We start from the raw sequence: 13,941 nt of genomic DNA, 5'->3' as shown, positions 1-13,941 counted from the left end.
GACCTGATCACCCAGGACCACGGCAGGCTCTGTCACCCGGACCTTCGGTCTCTGCACCTTACGGCATGGCTCCTGCGTGGTTGACCGGCTCTGAGTTACGCTGCTCTACCCCGGTTCGGGAGGTTCTCCTGGGCAGTAGGAAGCCTTCCACCAGGGCTACTTACTCGGCTAAGTGGAAGCGTTTCTCCTGTTGGTGTTCGGAGAAAGGTTTTCTCCCTACGGAGGTTCCCATCACCACTATTCTGGACTACATCTGGTCCCTCAAGGCCCAGGGTCTGGCGTTATCGTCCCTTTATGTTCACCTAGCAGCTATCTCCACATTTCATCCCGGAGGGGACGGCCGTTCCTTCTTCTCCCACCCTATGGTGGCGAGATTCCTGAAGGGGCTGGAACGTCTCTATCCATAGATCCGCCCTCCTGCCCCTTCATGGGACCTCAACCTGCTCCTAACTCGGCTCATGGGCCCTCCATTTGAGCCGTTAGCGACTTGCTCCCTGCTCTACCTCTCATGGAAGACCGCCTTCCTAGTGGCCATCACCTCAGCTAGACGGGTGTCGGAATTATGGGCCCTCACAGTAGATCCCCCGTATACGGTCTTCCATAAAGACAAGGTGCAGCTGAGACCACACCCTGCCTTTCTACCCAAGGTGGTCTCAGCTTTTCACATTAACCAGGAGATCTTCCTCTCCGTCTTTTTCCCAAAGCCCCATTCGTCCCGCAGGGAGCAACAACTTCACTCGCTAGATGTCCGTCGGGTGCTAGCGTTTTATGTGGACAGGACCAAACCGTTCCGCAAGTCCCCCCAGCTATTCGTGGCGGTAGCGGACCAGGTCAAGGGACTACAGATTTCCTCGCAGAGGATATCTTCCTGGGTTACCTCCTGTATCAGGACCTGTTATGACCTGGCCCACATTCCTGCGGGCCGTGTGACTGCACACTCCACCAGGGCACAGGCGTCATCGCTGGCTTTCCTTGCCCGCGTGCCGATCCAAGACATTTGTAGGGCGGCGACTTGGTCATCAGTCCATACATTCGCTTCCCATTACGCCCTGGTCCAGCAGTCCAGAGATGATGTGGCCTTTGGCTCTGCAGTGCTCCATGCCACGACTTCTCACTCCGACCCCACCGCCTAGGTAAGGCTTGGGATTCACCTACCTGGAATGGATATGAGCAATCACTCGAAGAAGAAAAGACGGTTACTCACCTTTGTAACTGATGTTCTTCGAGATGTGTTGCTCATATCCATTCCACACCCGCCCTCCTTCCCCACTGTCGGAGTACCCGGCAAGAAGGAACTGAGGAGCGGGCGGGCCGGCAGGGGTATATATCAAGTGCCATAGTGGCGCCACTCTAGGGGGCAACCTGCCAGCCCACTGGAGTTGCTAGGGTAAAAAAGTTTCCAGCAAACGTGCACGCACGGCGTGCACACCTACCTGGAATGGATATGAGCAACACATCTCGAAGAACACCAGTTACAAAGGTGAGTAACCGTCTTTTCTGCCTGGTCCTTCTAGGTGACATGGCTGCCTGTACCTATTCAGGGGCATATGCAGAAATTTAAATTTGACCGCTTTTGGTGGGGCGAGTTCTGTGTCCCCGCAACAGCTTCAGGGCTGGAGGAACTGTCAGCTCCCACCAGGGCCAGAGGAGCTCACTCCCCCTGCTGTGGCCCCAGGCTAGAGGGGCTGTTAGCTCTAGCCTTGGGGCCACAGTGGAGGAGTTCTATGCTCATGCCAATTGTTGTGGGCATGGCCCCTTCTTCCCCATGCCTATGTGATACCTTTTGTGAGACTTCACCTCTGTTGCCTCCAGGCATGGCTGCAGTCTACATGCCAAGCAGGCACACCCTGAACAAAACAAGTTTTTCCTCCCTCAGAGTGTCCTCACGTCCCTCACTTGGTAGGAAAACAAAGACTGTCTATGTAGGGATTCCCTTCATCCCTCTACCATCCACAAAGACACTTATGGATACCTCCCTACTGGCCTAGGGAGACCTGGATGACTACATAGCTAAGTGTGCTTGGACTCCACCAGAATCCAAACTGCACATCAATCTTCTTGAGCTTCAGGCACTTTGTGAAGCCTGCAAGAGGTTTCTACCCTTTCATCCAGTGCACATGTCCAAATCATGTCAGACAACATCATTATAGTACATTATATAAATAAGCAGGAAGGAGCAAAGCTTCCCTGCTCCACATGGTGCAATCAGACTCTGGAACTGGTGCATCTGACATCAGATCACCTTCTCAACAGTTCACCTACTAAGAGTAGTGAACACCTTAGCAGAAGCCTGAGGCGGCATTTCCATCAGGATCACAAATGGGAGCTCCCCTCTTTAATGGCACAGCATTATCTGGCAATAGGGTTTCCCATCCTGGGACCTCTTTGTAACCCAAACAAGGAATGCCCAGATAATTTCTCCTGAGCCACCCAGCGACACAACTCCAAAGGGGACTATGCATTCTGGTACTATGGTCGGATCCACTTATGAACGCCTTTCCTTCCATTCCTCTATTATTTTGCATCCTCAGAAATGTCAGGCAGGACAAGGCAAAAGTAATCCTGGTAGTACCTTCGTGACTGAGACAGTTTTGGTTCACCACCACCCTGCAGATAGCCTCTCACTCATGCATACATCTGCAACCACTCCCACAGCTACTATGTCAGAACAGGGGCAGAACAATCTGGCCTCTATCCGACAGACTGGTTTTTGGATGATCAACAGATTTAGAGATCATGCTTTGAGCAGGTCCATTCCATCCTCAACAAACAACAGGAGACCCTCTACAGGAAAGTACTGTGTAGCCAAATGGAAGTTGTTCTACCTCTGGTGTCAACAGCATAACCTCTCTAGAAGAGTCTGGGATCCCTTTTATTCTGGACTATGTTCTTTCCTTGAAGACATCAGACTCACCTGTCAGTTTGCTGCGTGTGCATCTGGCAGCTATCAACGCCTTCCTTCTCTGATGGAGAACTCCATTGTTACCCATCCCACAACAGTGTCAAGTTCCTGAAAGGCATCATCAGAGCCTTTCCATCAGTATTACAACCTGCACTGGCCAGGGACATGAATCTGGTACTCTCAGCACTTTTGAACCCACCATTCGAGCCTCTTGCCTCCTGGTCTTTTTTGTACCTCTCTGTGAAAACAGCTTTTCTAATGGCTATCACCTCTGCTAGAGTAGTGGATGAGCTTGAGGCCCTCCTGGCGGAGCCTCCCTACACCATGTTTCACAGGGATAAAGTGTCCTTGAGATTGCATCCTGAGTTCATCTCGAAGGTTCCCTCTGAATTTCACCTGAATCAGACTGTTCATTTGCCCATTTTCTATTTAAAACCTCATAATAAACAGGGAGGACAAAAAGCTCCACTCTTCAGATGTCCACAGAGATTTAGCCGCCTACTTGCAGAGGACTAAGCCCTTTAGGAAGTCTCTGTTCTCAGCGATGGAAACAAATAGTCTTGAAGGAAGCAGCTCTTGCCATAGACTCGAGAGAGATTTCAGGGTCTATTCTCTTTTGTGAGGTTATGAAGCCCCTTCCCTTCCAGTTTCAAGGCACACACTACTAGAGCACAAGCTGTCTTGGTGGCTTCCCTGCAGGGAGTTCCCCTCTTTGAATTTTGTAGTATGACAACTTGGGGTTTTATTTGCATCATTACTAGGCATTACACTCATGTTTAAACTTCATCTGGAATGCCTCCTTTGGTTCAGTGATCTTGCAATCGAAGATGCAGCTTTCTCGCACCCTTCTCCACAGTGAGTACTACTTGGGAGTCACCCACTGTGAATATCCATAGGGCCCAGCACGCAAAGAAATGGAGGTTACTTACCTTATAGTAACTGGAGATCTTAGAGATGTGTAGTCCCCATGGGTACATTCCATGACATGTCCTCCTTCCCTGCTGTTCAGAGTCAGACCATCTCCCAATTCACAGTGGAGCAGGAACTGGAGAGGCAGTCAGTCCACAGCACCCCTTATACTCTCTGTTCAGTGGAGACACAGGTACAGACCAGCAAACACTGCTATTGAAAAAGCATCCAATCTCAGGAACAGGGAGCACATGTATACCCACAGTGAATACCCCTGAGGATGACATCTCCAAGAACTCTAGTTACTATGTGGTAAGTAACCTCTATTTTCCAACCATTGGATCTCATGTCTTTTTCTGCTAGGTTAAAGAGTTCTCTACTATTAGAAATTTCTTGTAGACTGATCAGGTTACCTCTTAGCCATCTTTTGAATGAATAAAATAGATGGAAATTCTTAAACCTCTCGGTATATAAGGCATGTTTTCTAGACCTCAGCTCGTTCTTATAGCTCTTTGCTGAACCACTTCTACTTTTTCAACTTTTTTATTTTTTTAGGGTGGACCCCAGAATTGAACACAGTATTCCAATAATGGTCTCACTATGCTTTATACAGCAGAAATATCACCTTCTTAATCCTACTTGATGTTCCCATTTACATATCCAAGAATCCCACTCTACTCCCTCTGACAGATGTCAGAAAGATTAGGTATTAAAACTCAGGTCATCATGTGTAACTGGAGCGTTAACTGAACCAAACAAGAAGCTGCACAATCCTAAGTGTGACTGACACTCAGACCAACCATGTAGAAAGGATCCTCCCCATCCCAAGGTTAAGAAGATAAGAAGAAACTGAAAAGAAATCTCACCAAGATTGTATTTCCAATTCTATTTCTTTAATATAGTAATTGTAGGTTTTCTTGCTAAGTCTACACATTCTAGTGAGACCTCAAGTAACAATATTTTAGATTGCAACTCCTTTATAAATCCAAGCAAATTAACCTAATAGAAGTTGAAAACAATACCTTTAAGCAATTTTTTAATAGTCTAAAATTGTCCCTTTTGAACCAATTCATTCCAACAAGATTAACCAAACTCTTAAAGTGCCTTAAAAACAAGTGCATCCTTGAAAGTGTGATAAATGAGTTAGATACTAAAGAATTACAAATTGATGATAATAAGTAAACATAGTAAGAAACCTTGATAATTTGCATTATTCCTTGACATAACTATTGAGCCTCACGTCTGATAATTGCTTGCAAGACTGTATTGTGTATGTGTAGCACACCTACAACATGTGTTTGATTATACGAGTGGTCAACTGTTGATTGTACACTAATATGGTTCTGGGTGGATTAATAAATTACAGATTAGATAAGAATAAGCAAGTATCCTGATTTGAGAATAGTATTCAGGTTAAAAGTTGACCTGAAAAGAACCAGCATTAATATTAGTTAGCTAACACTCCCAGGACTCAGTAAAAAGGGGTTATTCTATTACATTCCATTCTATATTGTTTATAACACTTATTCAATTAACAAACATAGTTTGTTAGTGTAGTGGGCCAGTGTGGCTCCTCTCCTCCCTGGAGAGAGTCAAGCCCTGCCGGAGGCCAGAGTGGGCGGAGCTACAGAACTCTGAGCCCGCCCCTCAAAGGGTCAGACAGCGACCCGGAACTATAAAAGCCGGCCCTCAGAGCTCAGTCAGGCCCCAGCAGCTGGAGAGATCAGATGTACCTCAGGGAGCTTGAGGCTGGGAGACTCCGGTGACCCAGGGGAGCCGCCCAGACTGGCCAGAACTTCCCCACCCCTGCTACCCGGAGGAGCCGCCGGAGCTTCCCCGCCCCTGCTACCCAGAGGAGCCACCGATGCTACCCTGGCCTGACTATCCTGAGGAACTCCTGGACCTGCCACCCAGCCCTGGTCGTGACGAGCCCATGCTTGTGGACCCTTCAGAAGCCAATGCTAGGACCCTGGTAGGTCCTGAGGGGGAGTACGGAAGGAGCCCGGGGGCAGCCGACCCCAGTCAGTGCGAAGTTGCCTGAGCCTAAGTCAGTGTGTTGCGGTCAGGATCCCCACTGATTGCCCAGCGGAGTGATAGCCGCTGTTAGGGCCCTGGGCTGGGACGCAGTGAAGTGGGAGGCCCTGCATCCCCCCCTGCCACCCCACTCCGGGGTGGCAGACTCCCCCATCTCCCTGGACTGAGGAGGCTGATAACTGTTACTGTTGCTCAGCCCTGATGAAAGGCCTGAGCCTACTGACTCAGTGTTTGTTACCCGCCCTGACCCAGGGCTGGACCTTAATCTATTACTGGTACTACTCAGTCCTAACCCAGGCCTGAGCTTATTGACTCTGTGTTTGCTGTCCGCCTTGGCGAAGGGCCTGAGCCCCTTGCCCGCCGGATGGACAAGCACCGCAAGGACCGCTGGGCTAGTTTCCCGGACAAAGCGGAGTGGAGTGGGCCGAGCCACAGCTGCACATGTTAAGTTAGATTTCAGCAAATTTATAAAAACTGACCTCCTTTTTGCCCAATTATGTAAGCATGAAAGGAGGACTAATATACATTGTGATTCCTTATTACTGGCCATCAGGGCCTAGTATTACTACCAACTTTAGGATAGCGTACACCTATTGATTCATTTACCTCCTGAAGGAATAGAAGTCAGTAACAGTAAGAGATTTTGCAGAGGGTCACATAGGTTTCAGGCATGATCTCCATGCTTCATAGGAAGTGTCAGATAGGGGTAAGAAAGTAAGAAGTGATGTTTGTTCTGGACGTTCACAACAGTAAGAGGCACAACTTTTTGGGAAACCTTAATTAAAGTAAGGTTTCAGAGTAGTAGCCGTCTTAATTTGTATCCGCAAAAAGAACAGGAGTACTTGTGGCACCTTAGAGACTAACAAAGGTATTTCAGCATAAGCTTTCGTGGGCTACAGCTCACTTCTTCGGATGAGTAGAATGGAATACACAGACAGGAGGTATTTATACATACAGAGAACATGAAAAGGTGGAAGTACACATACCAACTGGAAGAGTCCAATCAACTGAGATGAGCTATTGTCAGCAGGAGAAAAAACCTTTGAAGTGATAATAGATGACTCACAGAAGGCAGGAGGAGAACTTAACATAGGGAAATAGATTCAGTTAGTGTAATGACCCAACCATTCCCAGTCTCTGTTTAAACCTAAGTTAATTGTATCTAATTTGCATATTAATTTGAGTTCAGCAGTCTCTCTTTGGAGTCTGTTTTTGAAGTTTTTTTTGTTGCAAAATTACCACCTTAAAGTCTGTCACTGAGTGGTTAGAGAGGTTGAAGTGTTCTCCCACTGGTTTTTGAATGTTATGATTCCTGATGTCAGATTTGTGTCCATTTATTCTTTTGTGTGGAGACTGTCCGGTTTGGCCAATGTACAAGGCAGAGGAGCATTGCTAGCACATATCACACTGGTATATGCCCCTGGGGCTTGTTCACCTGCACATCTATGCATCCGAATAAATGAGCTGTAGCCCACGAAAGCTTATGCTGAAATAAATTTGTTAGTCTCTAAGGTGCCACAAGTACTCCTGTTCTTTTTTCATTTAAAGTAAGTTTTTCATTCTGTCTTTTTTAAACTTATTAAATCTTCTTAGTGTTTTTATTTCTACTCTCTTCCCTTCTTTAAATTTTGTGATACATTTCTTAAAGCAGCCCATACCGAGATGTTCCAGTGTTCGGGGGGGAGGGAGGGAAAGCACATACCAGGACACTCAACTCCACTATTTCTGCCTTTCCCCTACATACAAGAACAGCAGCTACACTGAATTATACATATACATAAACAGTACTATGAAGAAGTGATATGCTAGATTTCTCATCAGAAATTGTCAGCAAAGCTGCTCATAAAAGCAACAGTAAGCAAAGTTCTACTTAACCTCATATGCAAATACCATGTATATATGCACGTACAACTAGAGAAAATATTTAAAGCATGACGCTGTAGTATTAAATGTCCATTAAAGCTGTTTTTTTAAAAAGGCTAATCAAATCAATATGGTGGTGCTACAGAAAATGTCAAGCCACTAGCTCTAGTGATCTGTACTAAAGATGACTGAGTCTGCAGAGCATTCTGTAATTTTTTTTACATTTTTAATAATCTTAATAAAATCTTGTTAATTTTCAAATTCCTAATTCTTTAGACAACGAGCCAATATGAACACTTTCAAAAGATGTTAAAAATTCTTAGAGTAATCAGGACAAAAAAATTACTCTTTTGAAAACAAAAATACAAGAAGTTTTAATGAACAACTGGCTGGATTTCTGATAAACAGGATTCCTCTTTCTTACATACAAGTTTTTTTGTTTTAAATAAATATAGAGTTACAGGACTAATCATTTCATACATGGACTTTGGGTACAATTTTCAGAAGTGCATAAGTCCCAATGACTGGTTCCTAAATCACTTAGGAAAATGACTCAGGACCTAAGTTATTTAGGCACTTCTGAAAATTCTACCCTTCATGACTTCAATATTCTGTGGTCATTGTTGTGAAGTATGAACTTCGCTTGGTCTTTGTTTTAGACCCAAGAGTTCCGTTTTCAGTTCTCCAGGCTTAGGTGGAATTTCAGGTATAGTCTATTAAAAAAACAAACAAACAGAGGTCAGTGCTCAAAATCTGACTAAGATATAGAAAACAGAGCTAAACAAAACAGAAAAATTAGACATCCCCTGAGAGGCAGAAAAAACTACTACATTCAAGTTACAATTTTGTCTCCTCCTTTCTTGAGCTAATTGTAGACTGATCTCTAGCATCAAATAAATTCTTTCTAATTCACCTTCAACTTCTTGCAGCTGGCAATTTGACTTTAGTCCTTTGGAACAACTTGATCTTGGGGGAGGTAGGGAATACCTTTTCTAAGGAATCCTTCCCACAGTGCTAAATTCCATTCCAGGGATGGAGATGAGCCACTGAAACCTGGTTATTTTATAGGACATTATAAGTGTGGCTGGCATTTTAGTTACTAGAGATCTGGAGTGGACTGTGTTTTCACTATCTCCCTTAAGACTATAGCTCAAACTGATGTATCCTTCCCTTAATCTTCATGTATTGCCACATGGTTTCCTGATAAGCAGCTGTCTCACTTCAGTTAAGTCTTCCACCTTTGTAACTGCCATTCCAGTTAACCTGGTCAGGGTGCATGTGCATAAGGACTCTCAAAGATACAATTTGAAAATGGTGGGAGAATATGGTAAGTGCTTGGCCACAGGAACAAGAGTCTCTTCTACTCTTCAGAAGAGGAAAGTAGCTGTATTATGTGGCTAGTATACATTTAAATTGCTAAAGGGAGCTTCAGATTACATGTCAAACAGGGTGATAGTGGAAATTCACATCCTCACCAGCCCTCACACTGGTCTTGAAGATGAAACACCTACACTGGGGGTGAAAAAAACCCTTCACATTATTTAACTTTTGCTGCTTTTAAAGCTATAAGCTCTTAGAGTCTTCACTAGTTTAACTACAGATGACAAAACAAAATGTATAGCTGTACAAAATGCTCATTATGTCAAAGAAACCGTTTCATAAAATTACTATATACTTCCTAATTACTAATCTACTGGTAGGAAAAGTATCACTCTAAAACTGTGTGGGAAGATTCTTCAAGTATAATTTTTCTTCTTAAAGAATTCCTATTTTTGAACAGGGCATTGTGAAACTGGTCTTGTGTTTCCTCTACTAGAAGGCAGAGCTACCCCACCACTTTTTGAAATAAAGTTATACAAGTTTAAACAACAAAAGCTCTACAGACAGAGTGGGATGGCTTATAAGTTGCAGAAGTTGTAGGGCATTGGTTCAAGTTTAAACCAGGTCACCAGTTACCATCTGATGGCTGTTGGATTAAGACAATCGGTTCAAATGAAACCACTTTGTATCTAGTGATTGCAATGTGGACGCATCTACTATCACGGCAACTGGTACTTTTGTCAGCATCATTATGAGAGAAGCCAAAGATCTAATAGGCATGGAAACCCTCAAAGGATTGCCTCTAGATCAGGAAGAAGGCATATTGGTGGGACACTGCGGAGTACCCTGTGCTGGTATTGCCATAATATGCCAGAACATCACTCTCCAGGACTGCAGATTTTAAGTATTAAATTCAGTTTCTTTTTAATGTATTTGCTTTGAACCGCAAAATGTTGATTCTATTTCCTCTCCTTTTTTGGGAAAGATGGAAGACTAAATGGAAACAGCATGTGATATTACAGTGTGAGCATAAATAGATCCATCTGAGAAGATAATAAAGGCCTGGTCTACACTACATGTTTATACCAAATTTAGCAGCGTTAAACCAATTTAACGCTGCACCCGTCCACACAATGAAGCCCTTTATATCAATTTAAAGAGCTCTTAAAACTGATTTCTGTACTCCTCTCTGACAAGGGGAGTAGCGCTGAAATCAGTATTGCCATGTCGGATTAGGGTTAGTGTGGCCGCAATTCGATGGTATTGGCCTCCGGGCGGTATCCCACAGTGCACCATTGTGACTGCTCTGGAAAGCCATCTGAACTCGGATGCACTGGCCAGGTAGACAGGAAAAGTCCCACAAACTTTTGAATTTCATTTCGTTTGCCCAGCGTGGAGTGCTGATTAGCACAGACTGTACGGAGATACTGGATCTGATCGCTCTATGGGGAGACAAATCTGTTCTATCAGAGCTCCGTTCCAGAAGATGAAATGACAAAGCATTTGAAAAAATCTCAAGACAGAGGCCACAGCAGGGACTCACAGTGCTGAGTGACAAGCATTACGGAAAGCCAAAGAATCAAATGGACACTCATGGAGCGAGGGAGGGGGGACTGAAGACTCCAGCTATCCCACAGTCCCCGCAGTCTCCGAAAAGCATTTGCATTCTTGGCTGAGCTCCCAATGCCTGAAGGGTCAAAAACATTGTCCCGGGAGGTTCAAGGTATATCTCGTCAATTTACCCCCCTCTTCCTGCTGAAAGAAAAGGGGAAAAAAATCATTTCTCGCCTTTCTTCAATGTCACCGTATGTCTACTGCATGCTGCTGGTCGACGCAGTGCTGCAGCGCTGAACAGCAGCATCCCCTCCCCTTCCTTTCCTGATGGCAGACAGTACAAAATGATGGAAAACCGTCGTCATCCCGTGAGTGCTCCTGCCTGGCCTCGGTGAGGTCGGCTGGGAGCGCCTGGGCAACAATGGGAATGACTCCTGGTCATTCCTGCCAGACGGTGCAAAAGGATTGAAAACCGTCCTCATCATAGCAACTGGGGGCTGAGCTCCATCAGCTCCCCCCCCCCTTCATGTCTAACGAAAAATCTGTACTGCCTGGGCTATCATAGCAGCGGGAAGCTGCCTCCCCCTCATTTTATCTCACTAAAAAGTCAGTCTCTCTTATTCCTGCATTCTGTATTACTTCATCACACACATGGGGGGGACACTGCCACGATAGTCCAGGAGGGTTGGGGAAGGAGGGAAGCAACAGGTGGGGTTGTTGTAGGGGCACCCCTAGAATGGCATCATCATTTCTGAGGGATCTCTGGGGCTCTGACCCTGAGCAGCTGTGCTCTCTGGTTCTCTAGTACACTTGCCCCATATTCTAGGCAGGACTGACTCTATTTTTAAACAAAGCATAAAGAAGGGAATGACGTGGGGAGTCATTCCCATTTTTGTCCATGCACCCCTGGCCAACCTCAGCGAGGCCAGCCAGGAGCACCCATGACAGCAGCAGATGGTACAAAAGGACTGATAACCGTCATCGCCAATTTCCAATTGCAGACGGTGCTATAGCTGGTAACCGTCTCTACTACCTTGCAAAGCAAATGAATGCTGCTGTGTAGCACTGCAGTACTGTGTCTGTCAGCAGCATCCAGTACACATACGGTGACAGTGACAAAAGGCTAAACGGGCTGCATGGTTGCCATGCTATGGCGTCTGCCAGGGCAAAAGGGCGCGAAATGATTGTCTGCCATTGCTGTCACGGAGGAAGGATTGAGTGACGACATTTACCCAGAATCACCCGCGACACTGTTTTTGCATTGGGATCTCAACCCAGAATTCCAATGGGCGGGAGAGACTGCAGGAACTATGGGATAGCTATGGGATAGCTATCCACAGTGCAACGCTCCAGAAATCGATGCTAGCCTCGGTACATGGACGCACACCACTGAAATAATGTGCTTAGTGTGGCTGCGTGCACTCGACTTTATACAATCTGTTTGAAAAAAACAGTTTATGTAAAATCGGAATAATCCCGTAGTGTAGACCTGCCCAAAGGCTCAGTTAGCACTGCATGAATAAGACAGCAGCTGTTTATATGGGAGCCACATATGATACTTTACGCTTTATGCAGCCACACTTTGCATCTGCACAGCTGTGGTAATAGTAGATTATACTAGTGTATAAACAAGGCAACAAAGCCATGTTAATTTCAGCTCCATTTTTTGAAGCGAAGGAATATTGTGGGAAGAGGGAATGTTTTCCTAATGTAAAAGGGACAAAGAAAGGGAAAAAAAGCTTGTAAGAGTCAAGTGCTCGGAAAAATATAGAAGGTAAAATGCGAGCTGTAAGCATCAGATGTCAAACCATTGCAATACTTTTTCCAACATTTGATTTGCATAGATTTTTCACCCCTTGAATCTCTATACAAAGCAAAACTACAAATCTCTACCAAAACTGTAGCATTTCACCTGATTTAGGACTGAATTCACACAAATTTCACATGCTTTCCACCCAAATCATAAGTAGATCCAACTCTGCCCAAAAGTTCACTTCTGAGCTTTAGGTCTTAATAAAACAAGTTTACTTTTTCCTGGTTCTGTGTCTAATGCCTTTAAAAATGAAGATTATATACTTTCAGGTCCTGGAAAAACAACTACCTCTGCATGTGATGTTGTTTTACTACTACAATCTGCTTCCCAACCAAGCTGTGAAAGCAACTAACTGCTGACTCGGATTTAAGCACAAAAAACCCACCCACCCTCGTGTTGGTATTACTGACTTGGGATTCTAACTCTTCTAGTCTAGAGAGGAAAAGAATCTTATAACCCCATAGAAAAGGTAACTTTACTCTGACAAAAATACTCCAAGAAGAGTGCTAATTTTCATTGCACATGCAAAATGTTTTACATTCTGGATAAACTAGATAATTTCTTTTAATGTCTGATGCACATTGCTATTAATAACTGAGGAAAAATCCTGAGACATGACTTTCTAGCAGCTTCACATATTTGCCTTTTTCCTTATTATGGGACTGACAAACAAGCATATAAACATTTTGAAATAGAAGTATTTTGGTATTTTTGCCACAGTGACCTTAACAATGTCCACTAAACAGCATTCCTATAGGAGAAATTTCAAAACACATATTACTTAGCAGTTATAAATGAAAATCAAAACTTTAAATCACTTACAAGATCAGGTCTGTAATATCTATGCACAACTTCTGCACCTGCAAACATAGCCAATATACTTGCACTGAGCATTTTCAAGTAGCGAGGCCAAGATACCCCAGCAGGCATGATGAAGGGCAGACAGCACTTGAGATTTGAGTACTCCAGTTGACTGAGTGAAGAAGTAGGGGGAAAAAGTTGCAATAATTAGTATGCCAACTAGCCCATTCTGAAATACAATTCGTCCTATTAGAATTTGTTAATAAGAAACTGCATACATTTGGTTAAATCACATCCAGCTTCGGTAGGAAACAGATGGGGACAGGAGGCTTTTTGCAATGGAGCCTTACTTAAAAAGTTTAAAAGCAGGTAAAGAAGAAACAGTGTTTTTAAAAAATGTTCAAGTGTCTTCAACACACTACAGAGGTAACCGCTCCCCCCCGTGGACATCAGCCGGTAAGATTCTTTGTCCTTACCCCAAAGGCAACTCCACAAACTCTGGAGAGAACCCCACTACCCAACCATGCTACACACACCATCCTTTGCCGGTGACTGAGGCATGGAAAATGCACCTACTTGCACGCAGCAAAGCTCTGCTACGCTGGTCTGACAGCACTTGGTCTCTGCCCAGGACACATTAGGAGGAGGTCCCGGCTGACAGGCTCTGCGCTCAGAACAGCACCAAGGCCCCACATACAAACAAGCCAGGCCCTCCTTCTGCGCAAAAGGAGGAGCTGAGCAACTC

At 44.7% G+C, this 13,941-nt stretch overlaps 1 protein-coding gene across 1 annotated transcript; it reads right to left on the bottom strand.

Moving 5' to 3' along the window:
* Window positions 1-8,056: 8,056 nt before the first annotated feature.
* Window positions 8,057-13,930, bottom strand: LOC127047739 (protein brawnin). The gene is made up of 3 exons (XM_050946407.1): window positions 13,773-13,930; window positions 13,218-13,368; window positions 8,057-8,421 (listed from the first exon to the last, which is right to left on the bottom strand). Exons 2-3 carry the CDS (start codon window positions 13,323-13,325, stop codon window positions 8,326-8,328), a joined length of 204 nt encoding a protein of 67 aa, XP_050802364.1. The 5' UTR covers window positions 13,326-13,368; window positions 13,773-13,930; the 3' UTR covers window positions 8,057-8,325.
* Window positions 13,931-13,941: the final 11 nt, after the last annotated feature.

The sequence above is a fragment of the Gopherus flavomarginatus genome, chromosome 1 (assembly GCF_025201925.1).
Source record: "Gopherus flavomarginatus isolate rGopFla2 chromosome 1, rGopFla2.mat.asm, whole genome shotgun sequence".
Taxonomy (NCBI): Eukaryota; Metazoa; Chordata; order Testudines; family Testudinidae; genus Gopherus; species Gopherus flavomarginatus.
This window is presented reverse-complemented; position numbering and strand designations above follow the sequence as displayed.

Bases quoted from the DNA above. Each gene is read 5' to 3' on its own strand.
- LOC127047739 (XM_050946407.1), bottom strand. From the start codon at position 13,325: ATGCCTGCTGGGGTATCTTGGCCTCGCTACTTGAAAATGCTCAGTGCA. The intron at 8,422-13,217 runs GTAAGTGATTTA...TTTTTTTAATAG, and splicing joins GATATTACAGACCTGATCTT to ACTATACCTGAAATTCCACC.